General features: G+C 37.2%; 1 protein-coding gene across 4 annotated transcripts in view; it reads right to left on the bottom strand.

Moving 5' to 3' along the window:
- CDK14 (cyclin dependent kinase 14) overlaps window positions 1-21962 on the bottom strand; it is a 348887-nt gene that overhangs the window by 66332 nt on the left and 260593 nt on the right. For all 4 annotated transcript variants that reach the window (XM_080582561.1, XM_080582560.1, XM_080582563.1 and 1 more), the window contains 2 exons: window positions 19153-19292; window positions 14912-15058 (listed from right to left, as the gene is read on the bottom strand). In XM_080582561.1, the coding sequence (XP_080438687.1) occupies window positions 14943-15058; window positions 19153-19292 (256 nt within the window). In that variant the 3' untranslated portion in view covers window positions 14912-14942. The remainder of the gene's footprint in view (window positions 1-14911; window positions 15059-19152; window positions 19293-21962) is intronic.

Genomic DNA, 21962 nt, shown 5'->3' with positions numbered 1-21962 from the left:
GTAATGAATATACATTTCTAATTCATTAGATATGGTGATAAGCGATCTGTTTCCAATAGTGCCAGAGTATATGCATTTGACCAATCTAAAATCTTCAAAAGTTATGCAGATTTAATGCATTTTATCCACCACTCTTCCCCCCTCCCCACAACACATGCACAGACCAAGTCCAAACCTTCCTTGTGTTGCACGTGGAAATGCACCCTGCATGCCAGGGTTCTCACAGGAATAAGGTATGATGGACTAAGCATTGTACACAGACCACATTTATCCCTTTTGAGACAGAATGCTGGGGGAAGCCGACATGGATTATTTACCTTAAAAGGTAAAATGTGACCTCATGTCTGCCCTTATCTGTTTTCTGGTTTAGGTTAAATGAAGGAAGGGCTGACAGTGCTGTTTACTTACTGACTACTTTCTGCTGGAATTCTGTTGACTTTCAGAAAATTTGGGACTCACAGGACACCTATCCATCATAACTGCACACAGTCCATATACAAAAGCAAGCGACTACAAAGCTAAGTCTCTTCACATTCCAATCTGTTTTCCACTTGGATGTACACCAAAAGCAAAGAAATCACTGGCTTTTGCAAAGAATTCACAGTGGGACTGGGTGTGCATGTGCATGCGTATACGTGTGTGTGTTTTACACATCACAGATTCAGTAACTGTGCCAAAAGGGACAAACACAGCACTGAAATTCCTTTTTATTACATGGCATTTTTTTCCAGTGCCACAAAATGGGCTATGAACTTCCAAGAACAAGGTAAGTAAAATCTGTGATCTACAAAATTTACATCCTAGGTCTCAGATCTTAGAATAAATAAAGTTAATAAACAAAGGAAGAGATAAGCAAGAGAGAGGGCAAAGCTTCAAACAAGAGTCATGGAACAACTCATTTTAAGTATGTTCACATATTAATCATTGTGGTTTTGCTTTTTAGTAGTATCCACTTGCCTTTAGAACATAACCTTATACTATGTTTGGTTTGAACTTGTAGACTATTTTAGACTAAAAAGACACTGCCATTTTTTGCTTCAAACGTTGAAGTACAACCGTCTTTTGAGAAACAGATCTTAATGTTAAGAATAAACTGGATAATATGTTTCTAAAATCCTCTTTCCCTCCCTTTATTTCTCGACTACAGCAAGCTTGTAGATCCATGTAAGATGATCAACTGTTTCATCATCACAATCTGGATCTATTTATTTATTTATTTATTAGGAGATGGGGGTTCGTGGCGCGCTTGTTTGTTTAAATTTATTCATTATCATGGTCACAATGCATAGTGGATTAACAACAGAAAGTCAGAATATACAGCAAAAAGTATGCTTCTCTCAAAAACATGACCTGAAAATTTTGACGATTCCTCAATGTTAGCAAGTAACTGTGTTGGTCTCATACAAATAAAATAGTTGAGAAACACCAGACAAAAAAAGAAGCTTTGCAGATGTTACCTGGTGGACCTCCTGCTTTTTTGCCCTTTTTTGCTTTAGCTGATCTCGAGTAGAATTTCTTCCTAGAGTCTTACAAGCGGAGATGTTTTTCTACCTCTTGTGCTTCTATAAAGACTCATGCATTCAGATTGAGTTCTGTTTACTCTCTATCTTTCACAGTAACTCATGGAAAGAATTAGATTTCTAAATCACTCTGTTCCACTGAGGTACATTTCAAACATCTTTCCAAATCCCCAAGTGTGTTGTGGTTTCTCTATCCTGCATTTAGGATTCTCACAAAGGGAGAGAGGACTACATTATTCGGTCTTGTGAAATAAGCAATGTTGTGACTTACTGGTAACCTTCCTACTTTCAATATCACGCAAACTGGTACAGTAGCTTCCTGGAAAGCCATGAAGTTGGAGGTAATTACGGGAAGTGAGCAGTACAGCCTACACAAGACAGCAACTGTAGTACTTGAAAATTCAGAAATTCTCATCTTTTAGCTTCTTTGAGGAAATATGGCACGGGTTAATGATCCAAATCTATGTTCCATCTGCTAAGAAAATCAAAATTAAGACTTATGCTTAAGGTTCCTGGTCAAGGATTTTGACAGGGTCAGGTCAAGAAGTCTTCCGTGTGCCTTACTCTATCTAAACATGCCTACTACAGATTTTAATATATATGTAAATAGCCTTTTCAGATATTTAATGTAGGGGTAGGACTTGGTTAAAAAAAAAAAAAGGTGTAAAGCAAAGTCTTAGAAAAAAGATTTTGAGAGACACATATTGGTTTACTTCAAAACGCATCTAACAATGCAGATGGAAAAGAAAATTAGCGATTGGTATTAAAGCCATGGAATGCAGACAGAAAAAAATAAAAAAAAGGACATGACTGAATCCTAGGTTCAAGTTAAGGATTGTTTTATACTGCCCTATTTAATTTGAAACATAATACATAAAACAAAATTTGAAATTTTACTGATTGAACCACATTTCATCAACAACTGCTCATATTACATAGAATTGTTTAGATGACCTTGGGCCTCACTGAATTTTTCTACACATCTACCTCCTCAAAAAAAAGACACATGCAATTCATACAGTAAGTGTTTTTACACACAAATAATGATGAAAGGAGTCTGACGTGGACTATGGACTGCGTGCTTGAGCTCCTTCCTGGCTGTAAAGTGATTCACAAAGATGGGTAACTTCACAGAATGCACACTAGCAGGTTCCAGCGATGCCTCAGAAATTTGGAGAAGAAAAGAACAGATACAGAAATGAGATGATGAGTATATGATTCCCTCACTCACTGCTGCCGCCTGATCTTCCCTAGAGAGTCAAGGAACAAAATAGGATTCATTAAGGAGAAAAAACTCAGGATTTGAGTGAATGTCAAAGAACTGCAGGAATGCTTTCCTGGTAAGTTTGAGGGACAGTGAGACACTTATTCCTTCCTTGCTACTATTCTTCATTTGGATTACGAAGCTCCTAGAAGCTTAGAAATCCGTGAATCAAAATTGAAAAAACAGAAGCCATCTGGTTAAAAAAAGAAAGGAGGAATAATGGTTAAATTCATTTTTCTGCTTTAGGCTACATTTCTTTTACTTGCAAGAAAATGTGGATTTGTGGGGAATATTTGCTGTCTAACTCTAACTACATTCTTCTAATTCTGAATGATAACTTAGTTGGTTGTGAACATAGGACATGTACAGGTCTGTAACCTGTGGCACACAGTCCCAGGAAAAGAGGTTATCTGTACTTGCCTGACTTCCTAGCCAAAACATTCTTCTGCTCATGTCAAAACAGCTGCTGCCAGATGCAGATAGACACCATAGGTCCCTCAAATATATCTCAGGTTTAAAGTCTAGCAAGTCTACCCAGGTTTGAGTGCTTACTGATCCCTGTCTTTACTCCACTAAGATAACCTACTTGGAGATTTCCCAGCCAACTTGCTCTCCTTTTGTAACAGAAGTCTAACTTTCAAATTCCATTCAAGTAACTAAATGCATATCACTTCCCCAAACAAAGCAGCAGTGCAGATACTGAGTAATGGATACCTTCTGAACTCTTCAAACTCATTTCCAGATTTTTACTTAAACATTAGTTGAGCATCTGGAGAGCTACCCAAGGTGTGAAAAATTCTCCCAGGGTATCTGTACAGAGGATATTTTTATTCCAATATTCTCCTCTCTTTATTGCTCTGCAAAGGACTGAGGCTGTACATTCATTAGAGCAGACTATGGCAGCCAATATTCACAGCGTGCTTCTGAAAGAACTTTGCACTGAAAAGTTATCTGAAAGGTAAAGAATGCCTGTGTTTACAGTGCTTTATTAACTCTTCGTTTTGGCAAACTAGCAGACTGTTAATGGCAAGCTTTTTATATGAAATACAAAACAGAAAACACTCGTCTGTAAGTCTCTGTACAAATATTTTGATTAAGAAAGTCTTTTCAAAAAATCTGATTCTGATTCACATTAGGTAGAGAAAGGGAAATTCAACAGCCTGTGGTTACTCAATAAAACAAACCCTGGCTACTCCATTACTAACTTGAAATCTTTGATGGATGAAATAAAATGAAAGCTGAAAAAAATCATCAAGGATCAGAACATTAAGCAAACACTCCTCAGCATTCAACCAAGAGACTGTATGTATAAGCACAAGACTGAAACTTCTGAGATGTAATATATAAAAGAGAAAGTTCCTCAACGAGAAGAGATATAGTTCACAAAACAGTTCATCAGGAACAGCTTGCAGCCTTTAAATCTCATTTACTCAGCCCACGATGGTATTGCTGTGTCTAGGTTAGTTTTGATAACAGAGCCAGCTCTACTCCCACTGAAGACCATGGCATTCCCCCATTGTTTTCAGGACAAGCAGAGCTTGAGTCAGAGCCTCTAAACCATACCATGATAAAAGACTCTGGAAGGTACCATGGTCCCATACTATGTTTTTCACATTTCTGAAAAAAATAATGGGAAAGAAAATCTATATAGTTCATTTATACTGATATGAAATATGTTGTTTATATGAAAATACAAACCAGTGAAACAACTGAATGGTTACCAATATGAATAACCACAGGCTAGCTACAGTGCCTGGAATGAAGAGTTTCCCTGCAATGTTACCATTGCAGAATGTCTCAGAGAAAAATAAGCATTTTGTAATGCTGATATTTTATATAAGCATTCTTTTAAGTCCCTAACAGCCAGCAGACCTTGTAGTCTTCATTTCAGATTAAATTTCATAAACTAAATCTCAATGCTTTATTTATTTTTAAATCCATATTTTCTAAGAGTGTGTAGTCTTTCCTGGAAATGAAATTATACCATGCAACTGGAATTGGCTTCTGATTTTATGCAGTCTGACTAAGCTTTAAAAATGAGCTATGTTATAATTCAACTTGCAATAGAAACATGTCTTTTTACAACAGCTGCTTACAAGAAAAAACCATCAAGGCACTCAGAAAACAAAACAGTGTCCCGTGTCAATAACGAATGCAGCTCATATCTACCACGTTCTGTTAAATTGCTAAAATTGCCCAGATAAACCATTTGAGAGTATGTCAGGTTTAATTAATACAACATGACCTGATCATTTCCACAGTTAGGAAGAAAGAAGTTCACATGCTTTAAATCCAAAGCTCAACCTGGAGATTATGCTAAGTTGCTTCATTCATAGTCCACACTCCTCCGCACATGTCAGGAGGACAGCATTTGTCCCCTCTAGTGATAAACAAATTATACATGAAATCAATTCCACTTCACAATAATTTTCCCTATTGGGTATTATCTTTCCTCCTCTGCTCCCTCCAGTTAAGCTTGCATCCTGTAACTTGCTAATGAGCTGGGGGCTTTCTGTTCCAGGTGGCACCCCCTGCCTCGAAGTCATGACATTTCCCATTTCGAATGCTGCTAGCATTTTTCAACAGCTCCTGCTAACTAGCCTTTTTGACCCACACTAAGAGGAACTCATCTGATCGAATCCTCTAACCTGCCAATCATTCCAGCAAATGATCTTCACAGTCACTCCCAAGGCAGGAGGTGGGGGGGGGGGAAAGAGAGAGAAAGAGAGAGCAGGAGATGGAGAGAGAGGGAGAAAGCTAGCGTGAGAGTGATGGAGCAGGCGAGCAGGCAGCCTCTGCAGCTACCTAATGAGAGTGCTTTAGGTCTCTGAGGCAGCTGAAACATTGAAAAACTGGTGGGAAAATTAGGGCAGAACTGAATGCCTGGTGCTGTAATTACTGATTTCTTTCCATCCTGAGATCATTTTGAGAGCAATACCTCCGAGATGTGCCATTTTCTGAAGAGCACAAATTAATTTTACCATATAAATAGAAAACAGATATATCTTTCCCTGCCACCATCAACATGTAAACCTCATAATTCTGCTCTGCCAAATGGCATTCTTTACAGAATTAATTAGGAGCTGTAAGCTTGTTAAATGAGTGTCTTCACCTAGGGATGATTATGAATATTTTTTGTTGTTGAAGTAAGCCATAAATAGCATTTTTAACCTAATTTAAATGCTGACAACATTTACACCTCTGTGTTTACAAGCATCTGCACACAGATACATAAAACAACAAATACAATATCTACATAGTCTGGATGTGACTTTGTGGGCTGAAACCAAGCAGAGTCATGATAATGACTAAGTTGTTTCAATTTTGTTCTTTTTATGATATGACAAGTTACTTACTGCTGAATCTTTCAAGCGCACAAGAACAGATTTAATTGTGGAGTTTTCCTGCCTTCAGATAACTAGCTTTATTCTTTATCAAACTTAGCAGATAGACTGTTAAGTAACTAGATTTTAATAGACATGCATGCATATAGTGAAGATGAGAGGTACTAAAAGCAATTGCAGAATAAAAATTTCATGAAGAAAATTAATAAAATGGCTTACACTGTGACATTACATGCTGTGACTGTATTGTTAAAATAGACATGCCAGAAAGTATAATGCACAATCAGTCCTTACATTAACTTCAAAAGAGTTATAGAAATGGATGTACAGAATTAATTGCAAGGTACTTATAGCAGAGTATGATCACCCATAATTCCCAATTCAAAATACATTTACACTGAAAAACAACATTAATAATTTATAAGTGGGACATCAAATTACAGAAATAGCCAACTTTGTCTCAGCTTCTTAAAATATCAGAACGAACGGTTTCAGTTATTCCTCTACATCATCTATTTATACATCGGAGAATTTAGTATTTTTTCTGATTATTTTTTTTGTTTTCCCCCCTCTGACTTTTCATACTACTTTAACAATGGAGCATGTGGGACATCCCCCTTCCACATGTACACAAAAATTTGTTGGGGCAGAATACATCCATATATTTTTATTAGGTGAGTTTTAAATTATCGCTGCATTTGTAAGCAAGCTTCTCCCCACAGCTAGGAGTATTCAATGCATAAATACTTTCAGGGGGGCTGCCTTCAGAAAGAATTTTGCACTGGTTGGTTTGGTTCCTTTGTCTCACAGAGAATCAGGCAACATAAACTATATACTCAAAATACCAACATAAAGCTCTCTCCTCACAGAAAAAAAAAATTGTATATGGCATTACTAATTTATTTATTTTTTTGACTTTGCTGAAAGTAAAATGTTTCGTTAATTTTGAATGCTGCAAATGATGCCTCAGAGGCAATGCCTCTCATTAGCTTTGCTGTCTCTCTAGGTTACAGGCCGTGTGTCAGCACTGGAAGACTCTGCTTTGTCTGGAAACCTCAGTTTCTCCCCTTCAGTGGTTCCACTTTTCCTCTTAGACAAAGCCTAACTGAGGAGTCACGTGATGAAATAATCCTAGAGGAGAGATGACTGTCCATGGGAGAATAGGGATAGTTCAGAACAGCTTTTGCCTCCCTTCCAGTCATTGTCATTTATACATTGTCCCCTCTGCATTCAAATGTCATCCCAGGCTATCAGCCCACTTCAACTCAAACCACCTTTTATGCCTAGACACTTCTTAAAGCATCAATGGACCACAAAGCCTGTCTAGTGGGAATCGTTTGCTATCCTAATATTAATAATACAATACAGTGCACTTCTGGCATAGAGGATTCCACCTTCTGCGTCCTAAACAATCTGGAAAGACAGAAAAACAGCACTGCAACTGAGCACATGCATTCATGGAAATATCACTAATATCTCTCCTACTGCACAAGCCACTGTTAAATTAAAAACCTCTACACTAAAAATGATTTAGAAGTGAATCTTCACAGTGCTGAAGGCAAGTTATCATGCACTAGAAATGAACTAAAAATAGGCTCCAGACTATGCAACGGTACAAGAAAACATGATATTGTCCCTTGACAAAAGTTCATCTGTAACAGTAGTAATGCTTCCTTTTTCTTCTGCCAACTCTGTAGCTGATTTGGCCACAAAATGCTGCAACTTAAAAAAATCATGACAGTAAGTATGTAGTCAGTAATTTCATGCAGAATGACATAGGGTATATAATTGCAAGGAAGATATCAATCTCTCCTAGCTATGGAGGTTTGAAATACTTGTCCTACCAAGTGTAATTGGTAATAACAAATGTGAAGTCGTTTTCAATCTGTTGTGCTTACTTTATTTTCTTTGTCTTCAGCCCTAAAGAAACTCCCAGACTAACTCTCCACCCAGAATCCTTTCCGTGTTTTTGGAAATCCCATTAATGCTTCCTTATTTCCATGCAGCAGCCTTCCCCTTTCCTCAAATCTCTTTTACACTCTTCCCATGTAGCTCAGGACACGCATGAACAATGCTCTTTCATTCAATAGGTGTATGCCAGATGGAGGCCACATCCTACCCAGACAAATGTTTTCCCAAAACCTTTCCAGAGTTCTCTGACCTTTCCATCATCACAACCGTAACTTCAGCACTCCTGTTGTGAAGTGTTGCTTCTGATACAGGAATTTCAGGCACAGGTGCAGATGTTGTCCTGACCTGTGGATTGGAAAGGCTCTGAGCACCAGTGTTCAGACAGCCTAGAGAGACCTCAAGAAGGCCTTCACTGGTTCACCTTCCCCAAAGCTGTGCATTAGGTTACCTGCTCTCACTAAGGACTTTTTATCATGAAAGCCGAGAGTGATAAGTGACAGTGTATTTATGGCTATTGCCATAGCTGACAGGAGCTGTTACAGTACCATTAAACTTATTTCCAGGTCCCCCTGACTCCTGGGTCAGGTGCTGGGTCACCCTTTCCTGCGGCACACTGTGGGCACCTGGCGGACTTCAGTGTGGGCACCTGCTCCACCTTCCATCCCCACGTGTGGCTTAAGGGAGATATGGGTTTTATGTGATGAGGGCCTTGGTATGCCCTCAGTCCATTTCACCATCTGCACATATTCTACTGACGATAGTGGGATTTTCTTTATGGCTGAAGAGGGCAAAATTCAGTCTATAGCTCTTATTTTAAACTAATAGGAATAAGATGATAAATTCTCAGATATCAAGAGGAGAATGTAGTCCAATGCCTGGAGTTTTTCCCTTGTGTGTTAAATTTAGGGCATATTCTATCAGTGTGGTGATCTTATTCTTTGATATTAAGTAAAGCACAGCTGGAACAGTCTCATAAAACCATTATGTTGTTAACATATGAAAATAATGGCACTAAAAGTATCAGAGAGCCAAAAAATATCTTGGATCCTGCAGTTATCTTTCACAGCTTAGCACTAATTTAACATTTTACAAAATTGATGTTACAATTTCAACTCTGTTTAGTACTGTTATTACTGGACTCAAACCCAAATTGCTTTCAGCTGCCCACCACAACTGCATCTTATTAGCCTTTTCATGAAAGCCAGATTATGCAAATCCAGTATTAGTTAAATAATTAAACTGACCCTCAACATTCATGTATAGACATTGTCTGGTACTAAAAGATGCAAGAGAAATTTAAACCTCCCATCTTCAGTACTTAGCACTCCATCTTTTTCAAGCAGCACAAACACTGCAGCAGCACAATGACTGTACACATCTACTTGCATTTATCTATTAAGATAAAAAGTGCATTTCAAAATGAAGCTTAACTGTTGTGCTCTTAGGCTCTGCTTTTCTCTCCTAAGCCAGGTTTACACTGAATTTCAAAATCTAGGGCCTAAAAAACACTACTGGCTACTTTCAGCTTTTGATTAAATCTACAATGACAAAATGTGGCTCACATACAGTAGATGAGTCCAGGATTTCCCTTTTATGCAGACCTTCCTTCACTATAACTACTATGGTTTCATGCCCTGCAGCTGGACAGATGAAGACTTAGAAGCACAGTACACTGTTTTCTACAGTGATTCAGCAACGCTGGGATACCCAGGACAGACTAAAGGCAGGCAAGTGGTGAATTAGAATGACTTTTCAGCACTGCCTGCTGACACGTACACTGCTGGGCGATAGCTTCCCTGCAGCTTGGCTACGGCAAAGCAGGCAAAATTCGGTTTCCCCACAGCAGTGCTAAAGAGGCACTCTTACACAATTTGTAAATGCAACACTGAAGATTTAAAATCCCCCCCCCAAAATAAAAAATGAAACTATTTGGATAGGGCTACAGCAGTCACCTCTGCAGCTAACAAGCAGAAAAGGGTAATTTTACATAGTGGTTCTGGGCTTCTGAGCGCCCCTGGTCAGAAGCAAGGAAATCAGACAGGCTTTTCAGTAGGTAGCCCTTTTTGCCATTATACTGGTAACTGTCACCTTTTCAGATTTATTTTGTTTTACACAGCTGAGCTGACCCGAATGACGACATCGTCCCTTCGATTGGCTGGGCTTGTGTCAGTTGCCAGCTCAAATGGACACAGAAGAAAGAATTCGGCATCATGCCATTGAAATTCAGGACCGCTCGGACGCATGTGCGCGTGGTGAAGCAATACAAATAAAGACCACTTTTTGTTTTGCTCCAGTGAATTGTCAAAGAGATTTCGAAAGCCAGGGGATCTCATTATGATAATACAGGTTAAATACTTTAAAAGCATATGGTGTTACCGTCCTGAATGAAGCTGTCCCTGCTGACTGCGGGAAGCACACAATAGGCCAGAAGCACATCTCGTGTCTCTGCCCAGCCAATGGGAGCCAGGGATTATAGATCACCATGAGAAAACACGGCGTGCTATCTGGTATCAGGTACTGCTTTGTCTTTCCAATTACAATTTGACTCATCCTTCTCCGGAGAAGAGCTAGCTCTAACCACGTATTCCACGTGGACCAGAGGAAAAAGTAGCTCTAGAGTTTGTCATGGTCCATCCTTGTCTTGATAAAACACAACGTGTAGAGATGAGTGAAGATAATACGCAATCTATCTCAACAGTACATGTAGAGATGGGGGACACTTCCAGAGAGATGCTTCCTGCCCATTGGGAAAGAAAATACAAAAAACAACCAAAAAAAGAAACCACCATCAAAAAAACAAACAACCAAACAACAACAACAAAAAACAAACAAACAGTGAAAACCAACCAACAACAAAACAGTGAAAACCATCAGGTACAAATTAAACATAATATTTTTTTTGCCTTATGACAAAGCTTTAAAGATACTTGGATACGGTCACAAGATTTCTTTCCTTTCTCCCTGAAACACCCCATCTAATTCACTGCTGACTGATTCCTCTCTGTAAAATGGAGCTCATTACTACATATTTACTAATTTTCTCCAATTGGGCACAGTCTGAAAATTGACCTTGGTGCCTTCAAATGTCATCTCTTTCCCCATGGGCACTGAAATAATGTGTTGTCTCTCTCCTGGAGTCCATGACAATGACACAATTGATGCCACAAATGTGGCACAAATGCCACAAAGACCCTATTAGGAGTAGAGGTCTGACAGGCATTATCTACGTTTTCAGAAACATGTCTCAGGTTACTGCTATTTCAGGGATTTTTTTTGGATTTGTAAGCAGCTATGCTGCAGTCAGGCAACTGAAGCACTACAATATTTCACAGAGTAAAATTCTCAGGGACGCACCAGTTTCTTCAGCTGCTCCTTGAAGCTATTTCTGAGGGCAGCAGAAGAGCTCTAAGAAACAACGACACAGCCATTTACAAAGTTACTGCCTTTAGCTCCTCTCCTTCACCAATCTGCCAGAAATTGCTGCTTCCAAAGTTGGCAGATGCTGACGTTCACCCATGCCTCAGCCACTCCTGGGCAAAGCCCAGTCTCTCTGCTTTCTAAAATCTAGAGAAAGGTGGATTTAATTCAGCGGGTACACTGTTGGGGCAGTAGCTTCTGGCAAGCATGTGGAGAGCACAGCAGGAGGTGATAATTTCTTAAATTATCACAGCAAGATTTGGCACTGTTTGTTTGTTGGAGCTCTCTATTTTATTCCCTATTCTACCCTGAAAAAAGGAAATGAGGAAGAAAGGACCAGACACAACAGACAAAAGACATAAAACTAGAATTTTCTTCTGCACCACTGTGGTTCTGAAATCAGTTGAAGATGGTTCCTTTATTATTATTATTATTATTATTATTATTATTATTGTTATTATGCATCTATCTTCTAATAAATTCCAATATAATGCATAGATGTGTAAAAAAATATTTTATATATATATATAAAAAAAGACAGAACTATTCCCCCCCCATTTCCCCCTCACCTGAGAGGATTTAGAGATCAAGTGCCTAAAGATATTTCTCTTTTGCAGCTTCCTGATGAATACTGGAATACTTCAAAACATTTGCAATGGAAATACATAGCTGCTATTTTAGGTGAGAACTATACAAATGAACTGGACTGTTCATACTCCAAAATTCAGGTTCTCTGCAAACACAAGGATCCTATCCCTTTGACAAGGCCATCATAAATGCTCTATTTTCATGTACACCAGTAATTCTACACCTGGATACTGAGGCACTCAGATATGTTTTGAAAAAAGGCTCCTTTTTACACCATGTAGTAAGGAACAGTTGCTTCAAAAGTGCAGTTTGTTGGATCTATTTTAGATGCCATCTCTGGGACAAGAAGACCCAAGATCCAGAAGTACTTTTTTCCCTTTAACTGTAAAGGATAGTCTAGCGATTAGCTTAGATGCAAACATCTGCCTATGGTTCAATAGATTCCACCCCTTTCCAACCTCCTTACCAACATTATATATGCAAAACCTGTTCAAGAAGATGGGTAAGAACATGTATTGCCTTGTCCAAGAGATGGGCTATGAGTATTTTGTTGCCTCTGCTTTTTTCATATTCTGATCTATTTCTTTGCAGTATTGGCGCTTTTCCTTTATCCCCACTGGGTGTTGATGTTATCCACCATTCTCACTGCCACTTCAACAGCTTGTTGTTTACCTCCTAATCACCTCACTTACCTGTTACCCTCATGGGCCTGGAGAGCTACTGTCATGTTTTTTTTTTTTTTCTTTTTGTGCATCTAGTTGCTTCACTGACCTTTGTGAATGGAGACCTTAACTGAATATCTCATAATAAATACCCCTACTTTAATGCTACTATCCTGCTTACTGCAACTTTGCTCTTCTGCTACAATAAGTGACTCGGCTCCTAACTCATTTTACTGCTCATTTTATTGTTTGAACATCCTACTTGCCAGTCACTACTCTACTACTTAAAATCACAGCCACCTGCTATTCACATTAAGCCTTCAGCAGACCTCCCTGTCACATTATCAGAACTTCAGTCTTTTTTTCCAGCTCCTTTCACTCTTCACACTGACTGTTCTTTCTGTTTGCTTGCTGGTCTCATTCCTTTAAAGGTTTCCATCCAGCCTAATGATTCCTCACCACGGTCCAGGTTCCATGTCCACATTTCTTCTGCCTCCCCTGATATTCTAATTTCATCTGATCAAGCCCCAATTCTCTAAATAGTATAAGTAAGAGGACTTTTATTTTGTACAGATACTCTTCCAGTATTACCTGTTTTCCCCCATCTTAAGGAACAAATCAAATACTACAATCAGGAACTGGTCTTTATTGTATTGTACACACCTAACACAACACAGTCCCAAGCCATGATGGAAAACTGAAATCAATAACGTACACAAACCACAACTTAACATTTGTTAAGCATCTCCAGATCTTATACAATAGAAGATGCTTTTTTGTATTAAAGCTGTGGTTGAATAGCCACAACAGTACAGCAATGAACATCAAAGGTACACATGGCTCTCTCTTTCTGCTTACAGATAAAATTTTTAAGAGTCGTCTGTATCTGCTTAAGCAGATTCAGTAAGAATGATCAATCTGTTTTCTTTTGTGTTATCTTACATGCTGTTTTTCAAATAAAAACTTTCTATTACGTATTTTGTATAAATGAAAAATTTCATTTGTTTGGAGGCAAGAGAAAGGAGATTCTGTACATTAGGAATGAGATTCTGTACTTAAGCTTCCACACAAAAGGTCTTTAGCACAGATGGGCACATTCTAAATTTATTTTAGATGGATGATATGTCACGTTAGAACAGACAAGGTTGAAGAGATGTCTGCAGGGACACAGCCCCAGGAAAAAGTAGGGATTAGCTTGTCAATAAAGATGTAAACAGACTGCTCTGAGGCAGCCTCATTTCTGACATTAGAAAATCTTAAATGGTTTGCTGGCAAAGAGCATGTGCAAAAATTGGGGCAGTCTGTCAAGACTGAAATCTATTCATTTCAGTTTTCAGCAGTTGTCTGCCAGGCAAATGAACTCTGTTACTTTACAGGGTTAAAAAACATTGCATGTATACATACAGCAGTAAAAAAGTGAATATAATTCATTAGGGAAAGTTACATCTGATACCAAACCAAGCAGATATAGCTGAAGATAGACTTCATGCAAATATAAACCACATAAATACCAGAGTATACCTTTCAATAGGTACAAGAGCAGCAGAAGAGAGTTATTACTGTGATATAACAATCATTCCCTGCTTTAAGTCAGTAAGCACCCCCCTACTCACCTGCCCTTCTCTTGTTCTGTTCTACTACCTGAAGTTAAATTACATGTTATTTCACTGCTGAAGAACTATGCTGAAGATGGGGTATCAAACCCCCAAGGGGTATCAAAGCCATCCAAGAACAAGAAGAGTTCTAGCAGATCCAGTGATATCGATCAAATTTATTAACATGTCAACGCTTCTGTCTCCATCAAGAACATCCTTCTGCTATCAAGACTACCAGATCTCCTAAATAAATCTTTTTTTTGTTGTTGTTGTTGTTGTCCTTGCCCCAGATTTTAACTAGAGAACTGGCAAGAGGTATTTTATCTTTCCTTATCGTACCAGGGAAAAAAAAAATCAGTCCAAATTAAAGGCAACACAATGTTTAATCTGCTGGCACTGACTTCAGCAATGTTTTCAACCTGTCAGTCACACTGATCCTGCCCACAAGGCCAAGAATTTACACTCATCGTATTGACAAATCTATACTGCAAAAACAGATTATCTGCCTGATCATGTGTAAATTAAGAAATGTGCAGTTCAATTTTATATTGTGTCTTCAGAAAACTAAACAGTATTTTTAAAGATATACCTTCCAATAATCATGTCTTACCTGCATTATCTGTTGTGAACATAGGTATTCTTCAATGTTTGCTGTTTGATACACCTTTGCCGTAGCTATTGTTTTTTCCAAAGACTCTCATACTTTCTCCAGTCTCTGGTTGTAATCTTACATTCGGTACAGTAAAAATAGAAGACACTGCAAAAAAGAACATCAGATCAGAAACTCTGATTTTTTTTCCCCCAAAAGTAGCAATTTAAAAGTAATTGGCTAATATCTGTGGCAAACACAACACTAAATAAATCAATACAGCTTTCATATATATACCTTCAGTTATGCAAATAAGCACTGTAAAAATTCTGAATGCAAAGGAATGGTATCTATGATGGAAGTTGTATGATGCAAACATTCTCTGTTACTTAAGCCTTGTTTTAAAAAAACAAAAACAAAACCAACCAACAAAGCAAAATGAAATAATACACATAACAAAATAACAACAACAAAAAAAACAACCCACAACTGGTTCCAGGGGGAGTGTTTGCTAGTCCTTGCACTGTTGTGTAATTCATGTTTTCCATTTTAAAATTTCCTCTCTGACAGCATTTAGAATTAAGTATGAACATGAAAATATACAGCAGGGTTTTGCAATAATTCGACATCACATATTCTGTCTTCCAAATCTTAATGTCAATAGAAATGAGTTATTAGACTTAATTTTATTAAGTGTTAAAGACAAATAGGTTTGATTAAAATATTCCAAAAATTCAAAAGGCTTTCACAAAAAGCAAACCCTTCCTGCATGAGCTATAAGAACCTTGAAGATTTTCCACGTAACACCAGGCAACTAATTAGTAGTAGACATGACGTTAATCATAGGGATCAAACTACAAATGGCTAAGGACACACACTGATGATACGAAAACTCATTTTTACTTTGGATGCCTCAAACTGATGGGGAAAAATGGCTGGTTTTCAATATATTCTGAGAGCAAATGTCCACACAAAAGTATCTTCAAATCGCTGCCAGTGAATGACTGCATGAGAAAATGTTAACAGTCTGCTTGTTTAAAGAATTAATCAGGGCCATAATACCTTTTTTTTTTTTTTTTTTTATTGCTTGTTTGTGTTTTCATGAATGTGGTATTCCGCTGTCCTTGATAACATAGATTATGAATATTCTACCCAAATAAATCAATATGAGCTTTCAGGTATGAAAGCAGAAAAGGGGAAAGACTAAAATTACTATTTTCAATAGAAAATAACAAGTACACATATTTAGTAAGAGGTCTTAATCTATAGATTCCTGCTCAGGTCTGAGATGAATGAGGGTGGTGTTACTTCATAAACTGTATTGTATTCACAGACAAGATTTTTTTTAACAGAATTGCAAAAGTCTTGCTTTTTTAATGCAACATTTTTAAAAACTGACAGTGGCTAGATGTTAGAGCTTATCTGGAAATTGAATTTCCAAGCCAATTGAAATTATACCTTGGCTTGAAACCAAAAGAAACCAAAAAACAACCTTTTTGTGAATAAACTTTCAAATCTTTCAAATAAATTTTGCACACATATTTAAAAATAAAACACAAAATCAAAATGTTATCCTGTAAAATATTACATAGAATATAAATACATAGCACTAAAGTCAAAACAGAAAGAGACAGTTATTAATAACTGTTATTGTTAAGGTTTTTTTTTGTTTTGGTTTGGTTTTTTTACATTTCTGATTCAGGCAGAATCACTGTACTTCTGTACAAAGAAACAATATTTTCTGATTGAAAATCATACAATCAATTTTTTTTTTCTCTCTCTTTCTTCTGCTTCACATGTGAGTCTTTCATTGTTTTTGGTACTAAAACCCCAAATTTGCAGTTCAGCACTAGGATGAAATTGGACAAAACAGATTTCATGATGAATACTATCATGCACATTTCCATCGTGCATGAAGTCTCAATGTATTTACACCTGCATTTAATGAATTATCAATAGCATGTCCTTCCCAATGTAAAGTATTAACCCAGAGTACTAGAATTGCAAAATGTGGTAATTTCACTACGCAGTAAACATTTTCCCAACTCTCCAAAGTATATGACTTCTTTGTTTTGGAAATATGTTTACAAGTATATCCAAGTCATACTAAATAGAAATGATTGTAGTATTTGATACTGGGATTGTCCTTTCTTGCATCTGGATTTATGCTTCATAATGATTATCTACTAGCCACAGAAATAGTCTTTCTGTAACTCAAAATTTTACTGGAGGCATTTAGAAGAACCTTGCTTTAAAATATAATGATTTTTCATCTTTATTCTCCCCCCTTCAAAAGGTTTCACTGCTCCTGATGTTTAACGTTATGCAAAGACGTGTTTCTGCCAATGAATATCGCCTTATGGTTATGCTTCTGCAAATAACCTGCTGTGAGCTGATAAAAGGATTAATGCAGCCAAAATTCTTAATCTGTGAAATTACAAATTAAATTCTCATATTAAAAATACCACCCTGAGGTATTTTTTGTGGTTTTAATTCCCCTCTGGTGTTCTGCATACATTGTGCTTGTTAATGACTAGGACAAGACTGTCTCTGTTGGCAGCCTGCTGCAGAGTGATAATGTGTAGGCATTTACTTCACTGATAGAACTGGATTTAACCACTGACTGATAAACTAAGTGGCAAGTGGGTAATAAGTCCATATTAACAGAAAAGTACTACTGCAGAATTCAGAATTCAAAATCCTGGCTAGACTGAATCACACAGTCAGAAGGATTGAGATGTCACCAGTGAAGAGTGATTTTTGTTTTCCATTTAGTGGAAAAAGGATAAATGAACTGGCATTCTTGATGTTTCATTAGTCCTGAAGAAATGAATCTCTTTGCATCAATTTCAGCAAAGACGGACTTTCAACAGCACCCTTAATTTACCTTTTTGAATTTTCAGCTTGTGAAGTGCTGCAGTCAGAAAACTGAGTGGTGTGGGCAGAGGGTTTCATGGCAGAGGAGGAAACTGGGAATGTTTTTGCAGAGCAAGGACAAGGTCTGTGATATAGCCTATGCAGTACAAAAATTGGTGTTGCCAGTTCAGTTTTAATGTTCACATTCTACAAATGGGACAGAGCAGAGTCTTTAGAGCAGAGTCAGGTATAGTAGGGTACTTGGAGTGCCAGTTCACAGAACTAGCTCAAAATGTAACCGTTACAGATGTTGAGGATGGAAAAGCTAAACTTTTGGGAAATGAAAGTTTTCTTAATGAGACTGAAGTAAACAAAATCTATTGTGGATTAATATTCAGAATGTGAACTCATTTTTTACAAGCAAAGCTTTAAATTAGCCGTAATTAAACACACATTCTGTTGTTGCATATCTGAAAATTTTGCCTTGGCATACTGCATTTAGATATTTTGCTAATGAGTGCATGTTTGAAAGCAGAAAATAGCAACCACTGTTCTAATGAAAGCATGCTTCTCTTCCTCATATTGCGCTAAATCAAAATAGTGATTGGTATTCCCCTGTGAAACCTATTTTTAATGCCAGAATCTTCATCAAAAATATCATGCATGATAATATTTTTCCACAGAATAAATAGTATTGACTTTTAACACTCTGGAAAAGGTATGAACATGTATGAAATAAATGATTTACAAATATTAAAGAGATAACTGACAAAATACTTATCAATAGGATAATATTTGCCAAGTCAACTGGAAAGAATTTTGTTCAATAAAATAAATTAAAAGATGTATGTAAATACTGAAAGCATTCTCATTTAGTAATATCATCTCCCATTCTCTTCTTACACTGTTTAATTCAGAAAATTAAGCAATATTCTGCTTTGTGTTTCTCAGACTTCTGAATGCCAATCCCTTTCTTAAAGGTTACTGTTATAACAGATAGAGATTCTGTGAATCAAACATAGCTGGATTTTTATCCTGTATGCTGCAGCTAGTTAAGAAGTACTGTATGTTATAAAGTGAAAAGCACTAAATATGTAAATTGTATTTTTCCTTTTGCTTTATGACAATTCAGATAATTCTCTTGGCTGCACACATAATCAAATACAAAGATAGCTAGCTGCAGACTGCAGAGCAGAGATAGCAAAAAAAAAAAAATCCATTTTTTCCTGTGTCAAGCTAACTACGTAATTTCAGATACACAATTGCACTCATGTATTTTGTGTGTGGATGTGCAGGTCCATGAGGGAGTTTGCATGTGAGTGTTAGCATACATACAAGTATACACACATGCAACTGTATGAACTAGTGTCTTTTTTTAAAATTGATTCAGAGGTGGTTATACTCACTGTCAGTTAACTCCCATAGCCGTGGGGGCAGATCACTGAAATACTCATGGCTCAGGGCTGCCTGTGCTGACAATCTGTTCTTTGGGAAACACTGGAGTAGTTTGGAGGCTAGATCTTCTGCATGATTCACATAGCTCAGCCTGAAACACAAACAAGAAGTTTTTTTCTGAAAAACAATCTCATTACCCTGTTTACTAATACCATCTGCAGTCAGCACAGTTGAAATGAGTCTTGCTAGCCAGTATAAAGACAAAGTCTGTTTCGGAGTGCTACTGGGAAACACATTCCTCAGGTTAGAAAGTCAATGGATTATTCCTGGATTGACAACACAAAATTCATGCACATTTTACATATATAGAGCACCTAATATACCATATCATAAATGCTCTACCTAGTACACTAAAGGACTGTGAGCAACAGCATCTAGAAAGCAACTTCTGATTCCTTCATTTACATTTTCTTTGAGCATACTGACAGGCTGAGAATTTACAGCACTGGAGACAAACATTTATTACTATCTAAAACCATGAAATCCACGTTTAAAATAACAGTAGTATTTACACAATTTTGTGAAGTATCAGGTTTTAAAATTCAATGACAATTAACGCATAACATATGCATCAAGTTTCATAAAGGCATTTGTCTTTAGTGAAGTATTTTTGATTTATTTTTGACTTTTCATATATTCACATGGCAGGAGGCTGACTCTTCATTAGGTGTAAATACAACACAAACATTAAATTGTAAGTGAATTATCTTTTCTAAGCTACCTAGGGAATTCTGAGAAAACTTACCTCCCTATGTTTGGGGGTATTATATGAAAATATAAACTAAAAATAATAGATTTGGAGGGAACAGACTAAAATGGTGATCATTAGGATGTGGCTTTTTTCTGCTATTCTACAGCTACCTCCGAAGTTTCCAAAGCCACCAAAGTTCTTGTAATACACAGCCCGAAAACAGGTGCTGAATCTTGTAGACATCATGTTACTACTATTAGTAGGTAACTGTAGAAATTCAGTCATGCCTTTGCTCAGTACAGATCTCTTGTCAGGTAAAAATGCGAAAATATATTAAAGGTCTTCTATTTTCCAATGTACTAGTTTACCAATACAGATATAGTAGACTGCAGTCCAAAATTCTTCAGTATTTGAAAAAGATGGTGTTGGCATCCTCTAAAATCAGCAAACCTACAGCATGTTTCATGCAAATTCTCATTCTTGTTCAGCTGAAGCTGGCTTTCTGGAGTACCATTCAAGGAACATGGATTACAAAGCACTACGCTTGTATTTTCATGACCTTGAATTGCATAAGGTATAAGGATACACAGGTGAAAACCCTGCAACAAGGAATAGACAACACTGAAAATGATAAATGAAAAAATAAATAAATTGTTATTCCACTGAGAGCTTTAAGTCTCAAATGTCATAGACACAGCCTTTCTTGTCCACACACTGTGTGAAAAAAAAAAAAAACACAAGTCAAAAGCATGTCCTCATACTTCCCTCGAGATATTTGCACATAACATACTAGTGCAAATCTACTAGTACCTATACTAGTACATATAAGCGATTAGTAGACTAAATCATGTGCCAGGGTATGTATGACATGCTAGTGTTTATAATGATTCAAAGAAATATGCAATTGTCTCTCTTCTTCATTTCTAGCAACTATATGCTGTACAGGAATTTTTGACTACTGCACCTATCTGATCGGGACTTGAGAACGGACAGGATATTTATCCGAAAATTACCCAGGGACCAATTGCCCAGAAATGTTGACCACTTTAAGCCATTACTTCTCATCAGCCAGAGAAGCTTTGGATGCCCTACACCTGGAGGTGTTCAAGGCCAGGTTGGATGGGGCTTTGAGCAACCTGGTCTGGTGGGAGGTGTCCCTCCATGGCGGGGGGGGGGGTAGAAGTGGGTGATCTTTAAGGTCCCTTCCAACCCAAACCACTCTATGATTCTGTGATATGATAATCTTACAGAAGTCTCAGGATTTGGAAATGGTATTCTATGTCAAACAGATGCAAAACTCTAGTGTTTCTGATGTGCATATATATATATATATATTACTTTTCCAATTTTCAGTTCATGACAAAATGAAGGCATCTTGAATGAGACAGTTATTGCCTATAAATTAAAATCTAGAAAAAAAATAATTCCAGACTCCTTAAACTACCAGATTGTAGAAATCCTTTCACTCAACTTTTTGCAAATCACAGGAAAGTTCATTATAGAACACAGACCATACCAAGAGAAAAGGCTAGTCTCAACAAAGAAAAGGAAAAAGAGGGCTGAATACCCACAGAAAATTGGCATTAATTCTTCTACACATCCAAAATTCCCATGGACCAGTGATTATATTGAGTTAGTGAGGCCTGTCTTGTGTCCTAATCCCACCTGCACCAATTATTTGTCAAGAGGTCCTGGCAAATCATTTCACCATGTTTTTTTTTTTTTTCCCATACAGGTAGTTGCATCTTTTTTAGGAGCCAGAGTATAATTGCTCTGTATTGAATTAATTATTAATTCAAGTATTACAGAATTGTGGCAGTATTAAAAAAATGTGGTCACTTATGTAAATCATCAAATATTACCTTCCAGTGTAAGAAAAAGAATTGTACCATCCTTAGCTAATCCGTAGGTATAGAAAAGAACATTCAAAAATTAATGAATTCTGAATTGCAGGTGAAATTATGGGTGATGAAATGCTAGTTCCTTAGTGCTCTTGAATAAAATAATACCATTATTTTGACTGTATGAATGGTCATCAAAGTATCTGGCACATTGCTGTCATTTGTTTAA

Source organism: Anser brachyrhynchus, assembly GCF_964034855.1.
Source record: "Anser brachyrhynchus genome assembly, chromosome: 2".
NCBI lineage: Eukaryota > Metazoa > Chordata > Aves > Anseriformes > Anatidae > Anser > Anser brachyrhynchus.
This window is presented reverse-complemented; position numbering and strand designations above follow the sequence as displayed.